This window comes from Penicillium roqueforti (assembly GCF_015533775.1).
Source record: "Penicillium roqueforti strain LCP96 04111 chromosome Unknown scaffold_18, whole genome shotgun sequence".
NCBI lineage: Eukaryota > Fungi > Ascomycota > Eurotiomycetes > Eurotiales > Aspergillaceae > Penicillium > Penicillium roqueforti.
The window spans coordinates 77322-92006 of NW_024067582.1; the positions used below are offsets into that span (position 1 = coordinate 77322).

Below are 14685 nucleotides of genomic sequence, written 5' to 3' on the forward strand. Positions count from 1 at the left end.
CGGGGCAAGAACAAAAGCCTGAGCTTAGAAAGTGGAAGAAAACCCAATGATGGGTCTAACAGACATCGGCTGAAGGTTGTCCACCCAACTCAATATTTCGCAGGGGACTAGACCCGGGAAGCTGACTCCGAGAATAGTTGTACCGATAGTTAAAAAGAGCACAAGCAAAGTGTGGAGATTTGAAAGTATTAGTGCAAGATTTTTATTCAGCATAATCATATTTATATGGAAACTCGAATAGACCTTTAGTGATAATAAATCACATTAATACAAGAACCTTGGAACCCAGATATAGTCACGTGGAATGTGGGGCTAAGATTTGACTGTGTGGACATCGTATCTCTTAAACCCTCGTTTAGCCACTAATCTACTATGTGCTCATGACAACTTTCTCAATGAAAGGATGTCAGGCAGAGCTCGTAGGTACATGAGTAAGCGGAACCGCGCTTGTGATTCCTGTCGCTCTAGGAAGGCAGCTTGTCGCATTGATCGAGCACCTCCCTGTTATCTTTGTACACTTCATGGGAAAGAATGCACGTTTCTACAACCGACCTCAAGGCCACGCCAGCCTTTCTCCGAAGCGATTAGCTCACAGATGACCCAGCAAACTGAGATAAGCCCACACTCAGATCTGCGTGCAGTTTCACCAGTTGGTGACTCAGTCCACTACGATATCTTGATGCCGATTGATGATCATGGGGTAAATCATTCGGTTGCTGCTGCACCTGAAGGGTTTCATGATTTCTTTAATGGAGCTGGAGTATCGTTATCGGGTGACTTTGGAGATGGCACATGGCCGACTGGATTTAGTCCAGGGAGCTTTATTTATCCATCACCTGGGCTTCCAGGGACTGGCCATTCGGAAGTTGGAGCTTCATCGAATGCAAACTGCCTTCCATTGCTTATGCAGGAGAATGGCTCATCTATTTGCCTTGATACGCAGGGTATAATCACACCACAATTGCTCGGCAGTAGTGGTGATATGGACCCTTTTCTGATTGGTCGTTATCGATACGACACATCTGGGGCTTCTCATTTCAAAAATCTCAGTATTCACTCTGTGTCTTCAGGACCCGAGCCAACTCAATTTTTACTGTCAAATCCCTCAATATTTGCTGCCAGCAGAGAAGAAAACGGATGCGAGAACGTTTCGACCCTTGAATTGAGGCAGGAACTCGAGTCTTTGGTCCCAGCAGATATCGGTCTCAGACTTATTAACTTATTTGAGAGAATCATCGCACCGGATTACCCGATACTTGGTTTACCAGGCCAATTAAACCCCAACACCAGCCCGCCATACCTCCTTGCGAGTGTATACCTAATAGTCGAGCCCTTCACTAAATTTGACGAAAGACTATGCATTGATCTCGCGTATGATAAGCCATCAGGTGTGGCACTATACGAGATTATCAACAAAGCGCTTCCATATGAGATCCACGCACCGAAGCTTTGTGTTGTGCAGACAATGCTTCTTTTGGCCATTCGACCTTATCCAAACCCAATTGTATTGGATAGTGGCTTCAGATGGTCCCAGCTCGCCACCCTTGTTGCTTGCGCTCATACCCTTGGACTACATTTAGATCCAAAGTCATGGCGAATACCTCCATGGCAAATTGCGCAGCGACGTCGTTTGTCGTATTTCATTTATTCGACAGACAAATGGCTTGCGTTGAGCCTTGGTCGGCCACCTTTACTGCATCATGATAACTGGCTCGTGACAAGTCTTAGTCAAGAGGATCAACCTGACAGTGGACTTGACCCTCTAGCCTGGATGAATATCATGAAGCGAGCGGAACTCGACGCAATACTTGATCGTGTTCTAGCGCAATTATAGTAAGACAATCCCCGTGTCCGTTGTCCACTGTCTCGCCGTTTTCCGCAACTCACTAATATTAGTTCTCCTCGTGCCATTAATACCATGTGTACTGATAACCACAAGACCGTCGCATTAACCGGTCCACTGCTTGAAAGTCTCTTCTCTTGGCATAGACCAGTATCTGTACCATCGACCGATGTCAGATCATTGAATCAAGGCAGACCAATCGGACTAGAAAGAACACTCGAGATGAACTACCATTATATTCATCTGAGTATTTCCAGGGCTATTTTGAGGCCGTTTCTGCAGCCAACCGTTGAAAATTTGAATGAGGCCGAATATATAATGGCGCGTGAGCAGGCTCGGATCCGGGCAGAAACCTGCATTTTGGCAGCAGCGGAGTTCATTCACGAGCTGCGTCCGGAAGACTTCGAGGTTTTATGGCCGGCCTGGAGTGCGACTGCATTCTCGTCCATCTGTTTCCAAATTCTGAATATGGCTGCCACCTCCATTGATAGGAACGAGGCAGACAAATGGGTCACTTGTCTGAACAAAGTGCGCCGGGATATGCGCCTGAAGGCTGACGTTTTGCCTTGCCTCCATCTTGGCCTTCTGCGGATTGACTCCATATTTTGGAAAGGAGTTGATAGTGTGTTGCATTTGGAAGAGCATGTCCAACAAGCATTCGCGTCTGGCTCAAGCATTGGTCGAGCCGGTCCAACCAAGTGACCAAGTGGCCATGTGTTGCGTTAATATGTACTATCAGATTTCGAATAATGAGGTCAGAGGCAGTTTTGTATGAACAACCTCCTAGGTGCATCGATTGTAAAGTTAGTGACAGCGGGAATTTCCGGCCTCAATACCACAGGTCTTCAGGTTCTGTGAAGAAAAGCAATATATAACTAATGCTAGGCGTTTTACAGGTCTTTTAAGGGGCCTTAAACCCGCTAATTATTGTAATTGTGATTACTTATTCAAATAAGAACTAATCCATTTTGGTATCCTTGCCGCGGAGTCGATCACGAATGGCCACCAATTTCCCCAGTATCCGGCCTTTGAGGGTCTGGGCTCCGAGAGCGGCAGCCTCATCTAGAGAGACAACTCGTCGAACCAGGATGTTGAAGATAGTTCCAAAAGCAAGTGCAATAACAGTACTAGTAAGAATGATCACATTGTACGGCATGCTGAAATCCGGGGTTGGAAGTTGAAGCAGCAGACTTGTTGAACGAATGTAGATCGGCACATTATGGGCCGTATCCAAGATCCGAATTACCGCAGGTGCAACGTTGAACCCTCGATTAGCATCAGGCGGGTACTCGGTGTACCGAAGAATGGCCTTCTCGAAATCGTAAGTCAGCGTGACAGTTGATGCTGCGGGGACTGACAGCGCCAGTTCTAATTGTGTTCCGCGCTCGCGATCAATAGCAGGCCGGTAGTACGTTTCTTTGACGATTTCAGAGGCTGGGACCTCACGCAAGACTCCATCGTGTCCTGTGATTGTTGCATGCAAAGTGTGTATATATGGTCGCAGGAACCACGGAAGAGATTCGAAGTAGATAAAGTCAACTGCGCTGGTGTTGGATGGATTGCCAAAGATAATGCGCATTCCACCGCGCTCCTGGCCGTGGCCAACGATAGTTCGCTCCGCATGCAAAACAGGCTCGTCCAATGGAACTTCAGTGTTGGCTGGCTGCTGCGGGATCGAAAGATCAAAGGGAACCGAGGGCGCCAATTTGAAACAGCGTGTAAAGCCATCATCTTTCTTGATTTCATTGGCCTCCTCGGATATGAAGACACCCCGTTCGTGGGGCACTCGAAGGCAGACACTCTGGTCGCTAGACCCATCGAAATCTGTGAGAGGACAAACACCATTTAGGCTTCGCCCAAAAATTTCCGCAAGACTCCATGCCTTCTCGCTTGTCTTCTCCACCGGATAGCAGGTATCATCCGAATTATAGGGCTTGGAAGTGTCGCAAACCAGCTGCTCATTAGGCACAGGCCGAGGAATTGGGTTCGCTAGATCCATGTTAGCAATCTTGAGGCAGAGTATGCCGGTGAAAAGTACGCACAACGAGAGCGCTTGGAGCGATCAATATCCAAGACCATGTCCACGGTTTGCTCGATCTGAACCACACATTCTCCATCTGCAGAACAGACTGGCTGGATATCGACGGACATACTCTGCCACGCGGCATCGAACAGTTTGTGCCCATCAAATAGTGAAGAGATTCCAGCCTTGCCTTTGCAAGGAAGCAGCTTCAAGAAAGGAGTCAAATTCTCTGTGCAAACTACCTCTCCAGGAAGCGTTCCATGCAAAAGGTGCAGCTGATCAGCAGCTGAGTGATCCCCAGCCGGTTCAAAAGAAACAACAGGTCGAGTGGTCCGGGTCGAGTCCACGAAGTTCAGTGAGGCGCAGAATAGACCAGAGAGGGACTGTGTCAGAGTGATCCATTTGGCAAAAGCCCTAGTCAATCAGCATTGTGTGTCTTTTATAACATATTTCGAGTGAGGAGCATACTCTTCATCATCCGGCGCATCAATCCACGCCCAAAGCTCGACGCCAGTGCCTCCTTCTTTACTGCCGTTCCATGGTCGTGTGCCCCAGCTTTCAGCGTCCCATCTGCCGGTGGTGAAGCGGAGGTGTAATTCTTTTGTGTGGGCGTGTTGGAGAATCTGACCAAGCGCGCGAGGCAAATATCTAAAATGCTGTTGGTCGAATGATTGTTGCGACGTATTACTTCGGAAGTTAAAAGAAGCTAGCAAGGAGGACTGCGGGAGAGGTTGAAGGAGGAGGTGCTCATGATAGTCCGATGACGCAAAGGCAGAGGAGCTCCATAATGAGAGAATAAGCGCGACAAAAGGAAGTGAGAATAGTGAAAGGACCGTCATGACTTCATGCTTGCCGGAGCTCGGTCTTCGTCCATGCGGTTGTCACTGGTCAATTGGCAGGGAGTCTCGGTGAAGCGATGAGCCTAATTGACTATGGCCCCAGAAAATCAGACCTCAGTAATCGCCAAGTCAATATAAAAGCTCCACATCGAAAGAAAGATCGAAGCCAAACTCCAAAATCCCCGAGATGCTGTTGACAGCGGAGCCTCACCGCCTTCCTTGGCGCCAAAAGCATCCAAAGCAAAAGACTTCGTCGTTTGCCGCCAATCAGCCCGTTGACACAATTTCGTCTTTCATTTCCTTTCCAGCTTAGTGCAGACACCGTCAGCATGGCAGCAGAACAGAGAAAGCTGCTTGAGCAGCTCATGGGAGGTATGTTGCTCCTTTTGTGACTCTCAAAATTTCCGAGCTCTGGCCACCCCCAACAAGTCTCTTTAAGTTGAGCTAACATTGCTTCTGTCTATAGCTGATCAGCTCACTGGAACTGGCACACAGGGTCGCAATTCCCAGCTCGCAATCACAGACAGCAAAGTTTGCCGTTCTTACATTGTTGGCACCTGCCCGCACGACCTGTTCACAAACACCAAGCAAGATCTCGGAATTTGCCCCAAGGTCCATAGTGAAGGCTTGAAGACAGAATATGACACTGCGTCTGCGTCAGAGAAGGCGAAATGGGGGTTCGAATTCGATTACTTGCGCGACATGCAGAAGTACATTGACGACTGTGACCGCCGAATCGACACTGCGCAGCGCCGACTGGAAAAGACGCCGGATGAGATTCGGCAGACGAACGACCTGGTATGTATAAATTTACTTCAATCTTCAATCTCCAATCAGATGGACTCCGTTGGAGTTCACTAACTTCTTATATAGCTTAAACAAATTGCCGACCTTTCCAACACCATCAACTCCGGTCTCCAAGAAGTCTCGATTCTCGGCGAAACAGGCTCTGTCGCACTAGCACTCAGTGAAATGCACAAAGTCCGCACCTCCAAGCACCAGAAGGAGAGTCTGGAGCGCGATCTCAAGAACCTTCAAGATACCTCTGGGCCATCCGGCCACCAGAAGCTACAAGTATGTGACGTTTGCGGAGCTTACTTGTCTCGTCTTGACAACGACCGCCGGCTGGCGGATCACTTTTTCGGAAAAATGCACATGGGGTACTCAGACATGCGCAAGAACTGCAAGAAGCTGAGCATCGAGCTGAAAGGCCGGGCTCCACCAATTCGTCATCATGAAGAAGATGATAACCCTTACACCTCTGGCGGTCGTCCCGGTGCTGGTCGGGGTCCTCGATATGGCGGTGGTGGTGGTGGCGGCGGCGGTGGATATCGGCGCCGCGGAGGTGGAAGATGGTGAAAGATGGTGAAGGATGGTGATTTTCGTTGACTTCACGTCGTTCTTGAAAGCTTGGGGACCCGTTGCATAGCGCAGGCGTTTTTACTTATTATCTCGTGTATGATGCTCAAACGACGGTTAGGGAGGTCATAGGATAAGTGCTCAATATCCATTTCATTTTTCATTCTTCTGCTTCTTGTCGATATCTCACAACACTGAAAGATGTACAAGAAATCGTGTATAATATATTATCTTTCCACCTGATAGGATGGAATATCTCAATCTGTGTCATAATAGAGAAATAATACATATCACTAGTGATAGAATGGAACCTAGTGACTACAAATGCAGAACTTTACCAGTGCATGATTACAATCTGCCTACAATAAACCCAGGGCTAAACAAGCCGTATAAGATACTAACTAGAATCGGTTCCATTTTTGCGAGTAGAGAACCAGCATAAAATTCGAAAACATTTGGCGGTGGGTATTCCACTTTCCTAAAACAAACCCGTTTCCCAGCCCTGGAGATTTCACCTGAACACCTGACTAGCATTGCGCAGCCTTGTAAAAGGAAATACAAAATGGGATAAACTGTACAGGAAAAAAATGGCTATCATGGAAATGAATAGCTCTATTACACACCCTGCTGAGGCACATGGCCGTTTGCTTGGGTCTCAAATAGAGCCTGCATCAAAGTATCGTAATGAGCAGCGGCAGCAGGTTGGCGAGCCAGAATGTCGCGAACGACACTAAGCTGCGCCATGTCCACGTTAGGCGCAGTCTTGAGAAGTTGTTGGATGGCGGGGGCATCAACTTGTGAGCCGAGGACTTGCACCGCGGCGGGGAGGCCGGTTAGAGCAGGCTGGTGTTGAGGGGTGAGCTGGCCTTGCTGTGCAGGGGCCTGCTGGACGTACGTTGCGGGATTCGAGTTGAAGCCACCGAAGTGGGAGGGAGGAGTTGGTGCAGTTCCAGCGCTGAACTGAGGCTGCTGAGGAGTCGCCGCGACTGAGGGGCTCCCAGAGACAGGTGGCTCTTGGCTAGCCTGGTGGGATGGCGGCTGGACAGATGAAGGGTTGGATTCGCCGGTCTTGACAACGAAAATGGTAAGAAGTATGCGTTGAGTAATGGGGACTTCCAGTGAGATGTTTTCCAGCAGCTCAATGAACTCGGGCATCGTTGTGGTGCCGATCTCCATTGGGACAATGTAGGTGTCTTTAACAGCGGACAGCGGATGCTTTCCAATGACGCCATAACGGCCACGACTATGGAAGTAGTCAAACATTTTGTCGAAGCCTGCTCGATCCGTGGGCTGATCAGGACTGCTAATTGCTATCACAGACACATCGGTAGACTTGCTGAACTGAAGGCCACATAGATAGTCAGTTGCTCGTCTGATATCGATACGACCATCAACAACCAAGGTGGCGGGCGCCAGTTGACTCCATGGGATTCGGCCACTCAAGTCCGCGCCTCCCACATGCTTCGCGGACGAGGAGAACTCCCCGATTGGAGGCATCGTTACTTTACCGCGCCAGATGGTGCCGTCGTCGTCGAAGTCTTTAGGCGAATAAGGAGGTGAATAGGGTTCATCGTCGCGCAAGAGCTGATCGATCTCAGCATCTGCTTGGACCCTGCCACTAGGCACTGGCTCGTAGATGGCGGGAGCCACTTCAGGGAAGACGTGGTCATGGTGAGCACCCTCGGGTGATAGACCACGAACGTATCCATCTATCTCTGTCTTTGATCGATGTGGCCCCATGGGGCTGGTAGGGCTTTTGTGGGTTGGACTGCCGTCATCCCCCACAGCGCGACGGGGTCCGCGGGAGAAAATAGACTCGTTCGCGCCATGGTGTTCATCCTCGATCAACTCTTCTCCTTTATGAGTGCGTCGAATCCGAGGGCCTTGTTCCTGAATAATGGTGTGATGTCTGTCCGCTTCTCGCTTGATCTCAGCGTCCTTCTGCTGCAGTTCTTCGCTAGCCATCTCCGCCGATGTCATCTGAGACAGCAACTTAGGGGACAGACTACCTATGAGCAGACGATCTCGCAGAGAAGTATTCTTCTTTACATTGAATATGATCGACCGTAATTGCGCCTTATATGATTCATTCGGCTCGCCTGACCGTCCGCAGATACTCTCATACGTGGCATCCTCAATGGATAGAGCCAGTTGCTGTGCCATGTCCTCCACTGACTGGTTCGCATGCAAGGTAAAAGAACCAGCTTTCAGTGCCGCAGTAATCTGGTCTACAAACAACTTGATGAGGTGTGCGGCCACACTCTTGCGGGCAGGCATCAACTCCTCCAGGGCTCCAATGGCACGCGCCTCGGGGATAGTGTCTGTCTTGATTCGGGTTGCCGTTGCCTCTGGGATAGCTGCCGGTGTAGACTGTGGGGATACCCGTTGCTGTTTCACCTGTGGTCCCTGATAAATAAGCAAGTTAACATTTTGAATGTGATGATTGGGTGGGATGGGGGTATTTACGTTTTCTGCCTCCATTGCCTCATCAAGTTTGCGCTTGTTAGTGCTGGATCGCCGAGAATCAACAGCATGGCCATTTTTCTCCGGTTCGGCTGAGGCAGGCACGGCGGACACAGCGGGTGCAGGAGAACCGCTAGGGCCTGGTGTAGTGGATGGCGCAGTGCGAGCTGGTGTGCTGGCATCCGTCCGGCTCTCACTGGGTCTTCCTTTGCGGCCTCCTTTCTTGCCCTTTTTCCGTTTGGACTTCTTCTCCTCGGCCTCTTGGCGACGTTTCTCGGCAAGCTCTTCCCAGGGTTTCTCGCCCGCGTTGATCTTGGCCAAGAGGGTTGTGTGATTCTCTGGTCGACATTGTTCGCAGTAGTATTGATCTGGTTCTTGACCTTTCACGAATGTGAGACCCATGCAGTCATTGTGTTGCCATGCTGAGCATTGATCACAGCAAATCATATCACGCTCCACATCCTCTTCCTCTTCATATTCACCACAGATACATCGGATAATCTCTTCTTCGTCTCCCCCAGCTTCGCTAGGACCGGGTGTGGGTTCGGCGGACAACTTGGCGCTCTTTTCTTTCGGGCTTTTGCTTTTGCCTTTTTTTGCGTGATCATCTGGCAGTTCAAGGTTCTTGTGTTGGCCTTTGGTGGCTCGGCCGGAGCGTCGGGGTTCATCTAATCTCACTGTTAGCTTGTCTTCTGGTAAATAGTCGCAACCCAGACCTGGGGTTGCCCTGCCACTCAAAAGTGATCGGATAGCAATGTGTGTAGTGGTGGTGTACGAAAGCTTACCGGCCATGATAATGGTGATTTGACGCGCGTACTACAGCGCGTGGCAGGAAATAGGTCTCTTCACTTGCTCGAAATTCAGGTGTTACCCCAGGCTGACAAAAGTCTCTACGAGCTCAAGGCGCTAATGTAATACACAAGAAGACAGCACAACAGCGTCACTGTCTAGCCCACACTTTTGCTCGATCGAATAAAAGAACCGATCTAGTCTCTGCGCAATATTTCTTGGATTGACGCGCGGTGACAAAGAACGCGCTCAAGCAGGTGTTATGGTGGACTGTGCAATCCCTTGCTGCGCGTCAAATCGACACTTGGCGCTAAGCGGGGTCGCGTGGAGTGATTTGAGCCCAAATCACGCACTTTGCAGTCAAAAATAGGGCTAGACGGTTTGAGTTGAGATTGGAGCAGAAATGCTCGAAGATCAAGTGGCGAAAGCAATAACGCCAAAGGATGGTTGAAAGATGTTAGATAGAAAAGAGATCCGATGCGATGTGAGGAGAAGAAGAGAGATGAATAAGTGGCTTGGCTCCCGTCTTTGTCATTCACTGGATGCGTCATCACGTGCTATTTGTCACCAGCCACAGGTTCGCGGCGAAATGCCCTTCGGTGAATCTTAAGATTGAGCTTCTCCAGATTCCCCACTCTTCATCACAGGCTCTTCTGTTTCCGCCAGTTTGTTTCTGAACTTATTTCACCTACCATAACATATCTCTTATCCTTACAAATTGAAGAATATGGCCGACGTCCGATCCCTACTCCGCAGTGAATTAGCTTCCCGCAAGGGCACATCTCAGCCAAATACGACAGGAAACCGGGTCACCAAAAAGCGCAAGGTTGATAGTGGAGATGGAGTAATGCGAAAGAAGCTTCGCGCTGCGGAACAAGATACATTCCAGTCTGCCTCTGGCGCAGCAAGCATTGAGCACACTACAGAGGATGAAGGTTCGGAGCAAGTTGAGGATGATGTCGCTGGCCCAGAACCTCCACTCGACAACGAACAAGAGGTTGTTGAGTCAGCTGCAGACCTTGCAGAAGAACCAACTACGCGCCCCCGCGAAGATCCATCCACGCCTATTGACGAAGAGGCATGGGCAGCATTTGAACGCGAGGTCGCCGCCCAGTCCGATGAGCCCCATGTACCAGCCGCTCTTACAGCTGAGGCCACAATATCCGCAGCGCCAGTGACGGCTGCAGAACTCGCTGCACAACAAGAGAGATCGAAGACGTCGACAGCCCGCACTCGTGAGGCAGAGATGGAAGGGGAGCGAGAGGATGCCGCACGGCTTTTAGAGGAAGAGTTTGATGAGATGGATCAGCTGGAAGAGCGGGTGCGAAGGCTCAAACACAAACGCGAGGAGCTGCGGAAATCCCGCGCCGAAGACAAGACACAAGATGAGCCGATAGGATCTGGCGCAGTGGAGCAGGTTGAGAGCGAGAGTGAAGACGATGACGACGAGGATTGGGATGATTGGAGATTTAAATGATCGGATCGATGGTGGAATGATGAATCGTTTACGTGAAGGGAAATGATTTCCCTCATCTACAGTGATACCCTCAGGAACCGGATGGCATTGGTATAATCAAATTGCCTCTTGATGTACAATATGAACACGACTGTCCTTATCTCGACAAAAGTGATATGTAATATTCAGTGACCAACTATTATTGACTCGGCTTCTGTTCCTCGTCTACTGCCTGATCAATGTCCATGTAGCTCATTAGTCCGTCCTTGTTGACATGCATTGCCTGTTCAATCTCGGCTTCGCCTTCTCGGAGAAGATGCTTGCTACGGAGAAGATCTCCTCGCTGCCTCCGTTTCTCTTCCTCCACCCGCTTCTCCCGATCTGCAAGAGCCCTCTCGCGTTTCTCCCGTTCAATTCGTTTTCGGTCGACTTCTTCTAACTCTTCTGCCGTCATCTGTACCTCCGGCGCTGGAGGCAGAGTAGATATGTATGCCTCAATCAACGGATTTCGAACCTCGGGCGCGAGTCCGATATAACGAATATCGGTGATGATAATGGTTGGCAGGGCTTCCAAGTTCGATGACCGATGCAACAAGTCCAAGGGAACAGATTTGAGCAGGGCTGATAAGTCTGACTTGCGAGTGCTTTCGGGCTGCTTGAGACGCGAGATGTGGTCCCGGTAGAACTTCTCGCGCTCTTTGTCTCCAAGCTGAGAGTCCTTCATTTCAGGCTCTTTCCTGTACTTGCGCTTGAACTCTGGCCAGTAAAGCTTTGGAGTGGCGTGTTCTTGCAAAAATGCGAGATATCTAATGCGCGGGTCGGTCTTTTCCTGCTTCGCTTTCTGCTCTCTCACATCTTGGATTCTGTCCCGGGTCCAATTGGAAAATATCTCTCGTCGTGTCTTCATGTTCGAGGGTGCGGTATACCGGGTATCTTCAATGATGCGGCCTTCTTCGATGACATTCTCCCATGTCGTGAATGGATTGATTCGGAAGTCATCCAGCAAGTCGCGGAAGAGGGCCTCGGCATCGGCTTCGGTCAGCGGCAGGCCCTCTGCACCCTCTTCCCAATCTTCTTCTCCGACCTCGCCATATTCCCCGGGGTCTAGTCCGTAATCTTCACCCATGGCTGCTAGTTGATATGCCATGTCTTCTTCGTTGAACTCTAGCGGCTGATCCTTGACACCCTCACTTTCAGCTCGTGCACGCTTCGACGGTTGGCCCTCTTCTCCCTCGCTGTCTGTAACCTCGACCTCTTCATAGTCGGAGTCATAATCTGCACGTTCCGCCTCTTGCGGTATCGGCTCAGGCTCTATACGACCATGCTGTGGTGAAGGCGGTTCCTTTTTGGCTGGTACCTCGGGCTCACCCCGTTCTTTCCTTTCCTTTTTCTCACGCTCGAGGCGATCAAATTCAACCACACCCTTCAAAACTTGCTCTGGAAATTTCCAAAAACTTTCGTTTGTTTCCGGATTGTGCACAAATCTCCTCCCAAGCTTGGTCTTTACTAGTAGCCACGGGGCGCAGTCGGGAATAGGATGCTTCGCTCTTGGTCGATCTTCGGTTTCTCTCCGTCCATGATCATGATAACCTCTCCCACCGCGGAATCCTCCGCGGCCGCGGGAGTTCTGGGGTGGACTAAATTGCGCCGGCCCCGAGGCAAACCCTATTGGTCCATATGGTGTTGAAGAAAACGGAGGTAGCGTCTCTGGATTGTATGTTGCTTCTGGGGTGTCTGGAGCAGCCTGAATGGTCTGAGGAGCTGTTTCTTGAGGCCGGGTATATGTCGATTGTTTTGTGGAAGAATTGTAATAGTACAAATGACCTGGCTTAATAGTCAGAACCAAGACCTTTCACTCGAACCCAGCGCAAGACCAACCTGTGGGGGCTCGATGTTGTGTCCACCCCGATGGCAAAGGAGGTGGAGCGGTGTATGTTGATCTGAGCATAGCAATCGATATGAATCAATTTAAAATGCAAAGTAATGGGCAAATCGGTCTTGTAATCCGTACTTGCGGGTCAAGGTGGTGAAATCGTCGCAACGAAGCTTTGGTGTGGTGAAGTGGTCCGAGCTTGGCGGATGACAGAGGACGCGCCAGGGCGAGTTGCCTGGAGCTTCTACGTCTTCACCATCGACCTTCACCATCCCGAACCACCTGTCTCGCACAATCAACCCTCACCTTTAGCCCATTTTGAGTTTTTTTCGCTTTCTTTTATTCATACACGATGTCTCGGAGATACGATTCGAGGGTTTGTGCACACCGTCATTCCTCTTGTGCAGCTCCAGCTAACCTATGACGATTTTGGAAAGACCACCATCTTCTCCCCAGAGGGTCGACTCTACCAGGTTGAATATGCGCTTGAGGCTATTTCTCACGCTGGCACAGCCCTTGGTGTCTTAGCCAAGGATGGTATTGTCCTCGCTGCTGAGAGGAAGGTGACCAGCAAGCTGCTGGAGCAGGATACCTCCGCTGAGAAGCTCTACACAATCAACGAGTACGCCAACACTACCTTTGTCTCAAATAAAATAGCCAGATTTGCTGTGTTTAGTATTGAGATAAGTAGCTGATGATTTCCAGTAACATGATCTGCGCTGTTGCGGGTATGAACGCCGATGCCAACATTCTGATCAACTATGCTCGCCAGAACGCCCAACGCTACCTCCTCACGTACAACGAAGACATTCCATGCGAACAACTTGTCCGTCGATTGTGTGATCTGAAGCAAGGATATACCCAACACGGAGGTCTCCGTCCGTTTGGTGTCTCCTTCATCTACGCTGGGTATGACCATCTCCGTCAATTCCAGTTGTACCAGAGTAACCCCAGTGGAAATTACGGAGGCTGGAAAGCGACGAGCGTTGGCGCAAACAACGCAAGTGCGCAGAGTCTCCTCAAGCAAGATTACAAGGAGGACTGCAATCTGAAGGAGGCGTGTGCTATGGCTGTCAAGGTGCTGAGCAAGACTATGGACTCCACAAAGCTGAGCAGCGAGAAGAGTGAGTTCTACGGTCATTTCTGTATTGTGTTTTCGTCCTAACATTTCTACCTTACGCAGTCGAGTTTGCAACAGTGGGCAAGACCAAGGATGGCAAGATCTACCACCACCTATGGACTGCAGATGAGATTGATTCCCTTCTCCGGGAACAAGGGCTGGCCAAGGTCGATGATGAGCCCGAGGCTGGTGACATAAAATAGATTAAATCTTCTCTTGTTCTTTTTCCGTTTCAGGTACTCGAATCCAATAGTTTGACCATAATCATTCGGTTGCAATATCATAGCATCACCTCATGTCCAAACAAAACATTGATCTTTTATCTGTCGTGTGGGCTTTTGTTTATGGCTGCATTTGGTGCTGTTCTCTTGTGACGTGGCATGCACATCGGCCTAGTCTCAGCGCTCTCCTTCAGTTCTGCATTCCAATTTGACGCTTTGTGCTTTGAAGATATTGAAGCAGATAGGTACACGTAGGCTGAAGAAGCACGGGTGTTGCTTAGTGGCATGTAGAAGTAAATTCTCCGATTATAGTGCCGTGATATATAGTTCCCCAACTTGCTGGTTTGTAGCCTTCAGTTCACTACCGCATTCACTTTTTACTTTTATCGATTTCAATTTCAGTTATACCTACTAAACTTGTCATTATTTTACTTAGATCGCCCAAAGCTATCGTTTTAGAGCTGGATTGATTTCGCAATGTCGGAGTTATCCACGGCATAGAGCAAGGGAAGTGGAACCTATTTAGCCCAGCTAGCCCTGGATTCTTCTCACAACACTCCTAACCAGCAGAACCACTTCCACTTTCATTCGCCTCTTTTCTATGGTGCCACTAAGATATCTTCTTGACAGGTTCATTCTATTAGGTTATCTAAGCAGGTGGTCATCACGTGCGGGCATGTGTTGTGAGGGGCATTTTGT

At 49.7% G+C, this 14685-nt stretch overlaps 7 protein-coding genes across 7 annotated transcripts; 4 read left to right on the forward strand and 3 right to left on the reverse strand.

Moving 5' to 3' along the window:
* Positions 1 to 595: 595 nt before the first annotated feature.
* LCP9604111_6624 (fungal specific transcription factor domain-containing protein) lies at positions 596 to 2545 on the forward strand (the record flags this gene model as incomplete). Its single annotated transcript, XM_039074566.1, has 2 exons — positions 596 to 1833; positions 1897 to 2545. The coding sequence occupies 2 exons, from the start codon at positions 596 to 598 to the stop codon at positions 2543 to 2545; spliced, it is 1887 nt and encodes a 628-aa protein (XP_038927263.1).
* A 256-nt stretch (positions 2546 to 2801) lies between these two features.
* On the reverse strand, positions 2802 to 4705 carry gpi16 (GPI-anchored transamidase subunit GPI16; the record flags this gene model as incomplete). Its single annotated transcript, XM_039074567.1, has 3 exons — positions 2802 to 3832; positions 3886 to 4280; positions 4335 to 4705. The coding sequence occupies 3 exons, from the start codon at positions 4703 to 4705 to the stop codon at positions 2802 to 2804; spliced, it is 1797 nt and encodes a 598-aa protein (XP_038927264.1).
* A 329-nt stretch (positions 4706 to 5034) lies between these two features.
* Positions 5035 to 6064, forward strand: LCP9604111_6626 (LUC7 domain-containing protein; the record flags this gene model as incomplete). The annotated part of the gene is made up of 3 exons (XM_039074568.1): positions 5035 to 5077; positions 5172 to 5503; positions 5579 to 6064. The coding sequence occupies 3 exons, from the start codon at positions 5035 to 5037 to the stop codon at positions 6062 to 6064; spliced, it is 861 nt and encodes a 286-aa protein (XP_038927265.1).
* Positions 6065 to 6679: 615 nt separating this feature from the next.
* LCP9604111_6627 (uncharacterized protein) lies at positions 6680 to 9319 on the reverse strand (the record flags this gene model as incomplete). Its single annotated transcript, XM_039074569.1, has 3 exons — positions 6680 to 8470; positions 8531 to 9195; positions 9313 to 9319. The coding sequence occupies 3 exons, from the start codon at positions 9317 to 9319 to the stop codon at positions 6680 to 6682; spliced, it is 2463 nt and encodes an 820-aa protein (XP_038927266.1).
* Positions 9320 to 10043: 724 nt separating this feature from the next.
* On the forward strand, positions 10044 to 10793 carry LCP9604111_6628 (uncharacterized protein; the record flags this gene model as incomplete). Its single annotated transcript, XM_039074570.1, has 1 exon — positions 10044 to 10793. The coding sequence occupies one exon, from the start codon at positions 10044 to 10046 to the stop codon at positions 10791 to 10793; it is 750 nt and encodes a 249-aa protein (XP_038927267.1).
* A 178-nt stretch (positions 10794 to 10971) lies between these two features.
* LCP9604111_6629 (uncharacterized protein) lies at positions 10972 to 12720 on the reverse strand (the record flags this gene model as incomplete). Its single annotated transcript, XM_039074571.1, has 2 exons — positions 10972 to 12596; positions 12651 to 12720. The coding sequence occupies 2 exons, from the start codon at positions 12718 to 12720 to the stop codon at positions 10972 to 10974; spliced, it is 1695 nt and encodes a 564-aa protein (XP_038927268.1).
* Positions 12721 to 12997: 277 nt separating this feature from the next.
* On the forward strand, positions 12998 to 13968 carry pre9 (proteasome core particle subunit alpha 3; the record flags this gene model as incomplete). Its single annotated transcript, XM_039074573.1, has 4 exons — positions 12998 to 13021; positions 13083 to 13267; positions 13351 to 13769; positions 13829 to 13968. The coding sequence occupies 4 exons, from the start codon at positions 12998 to 13000 to the stop codon at positions 13966 to 13968; spliced, it is 768 nt and encodes a 255-aa protein (XP_038927269.1).
* Between the last annotated feature and the right edge of the window lie 717 nt (positions 13969 to 14685).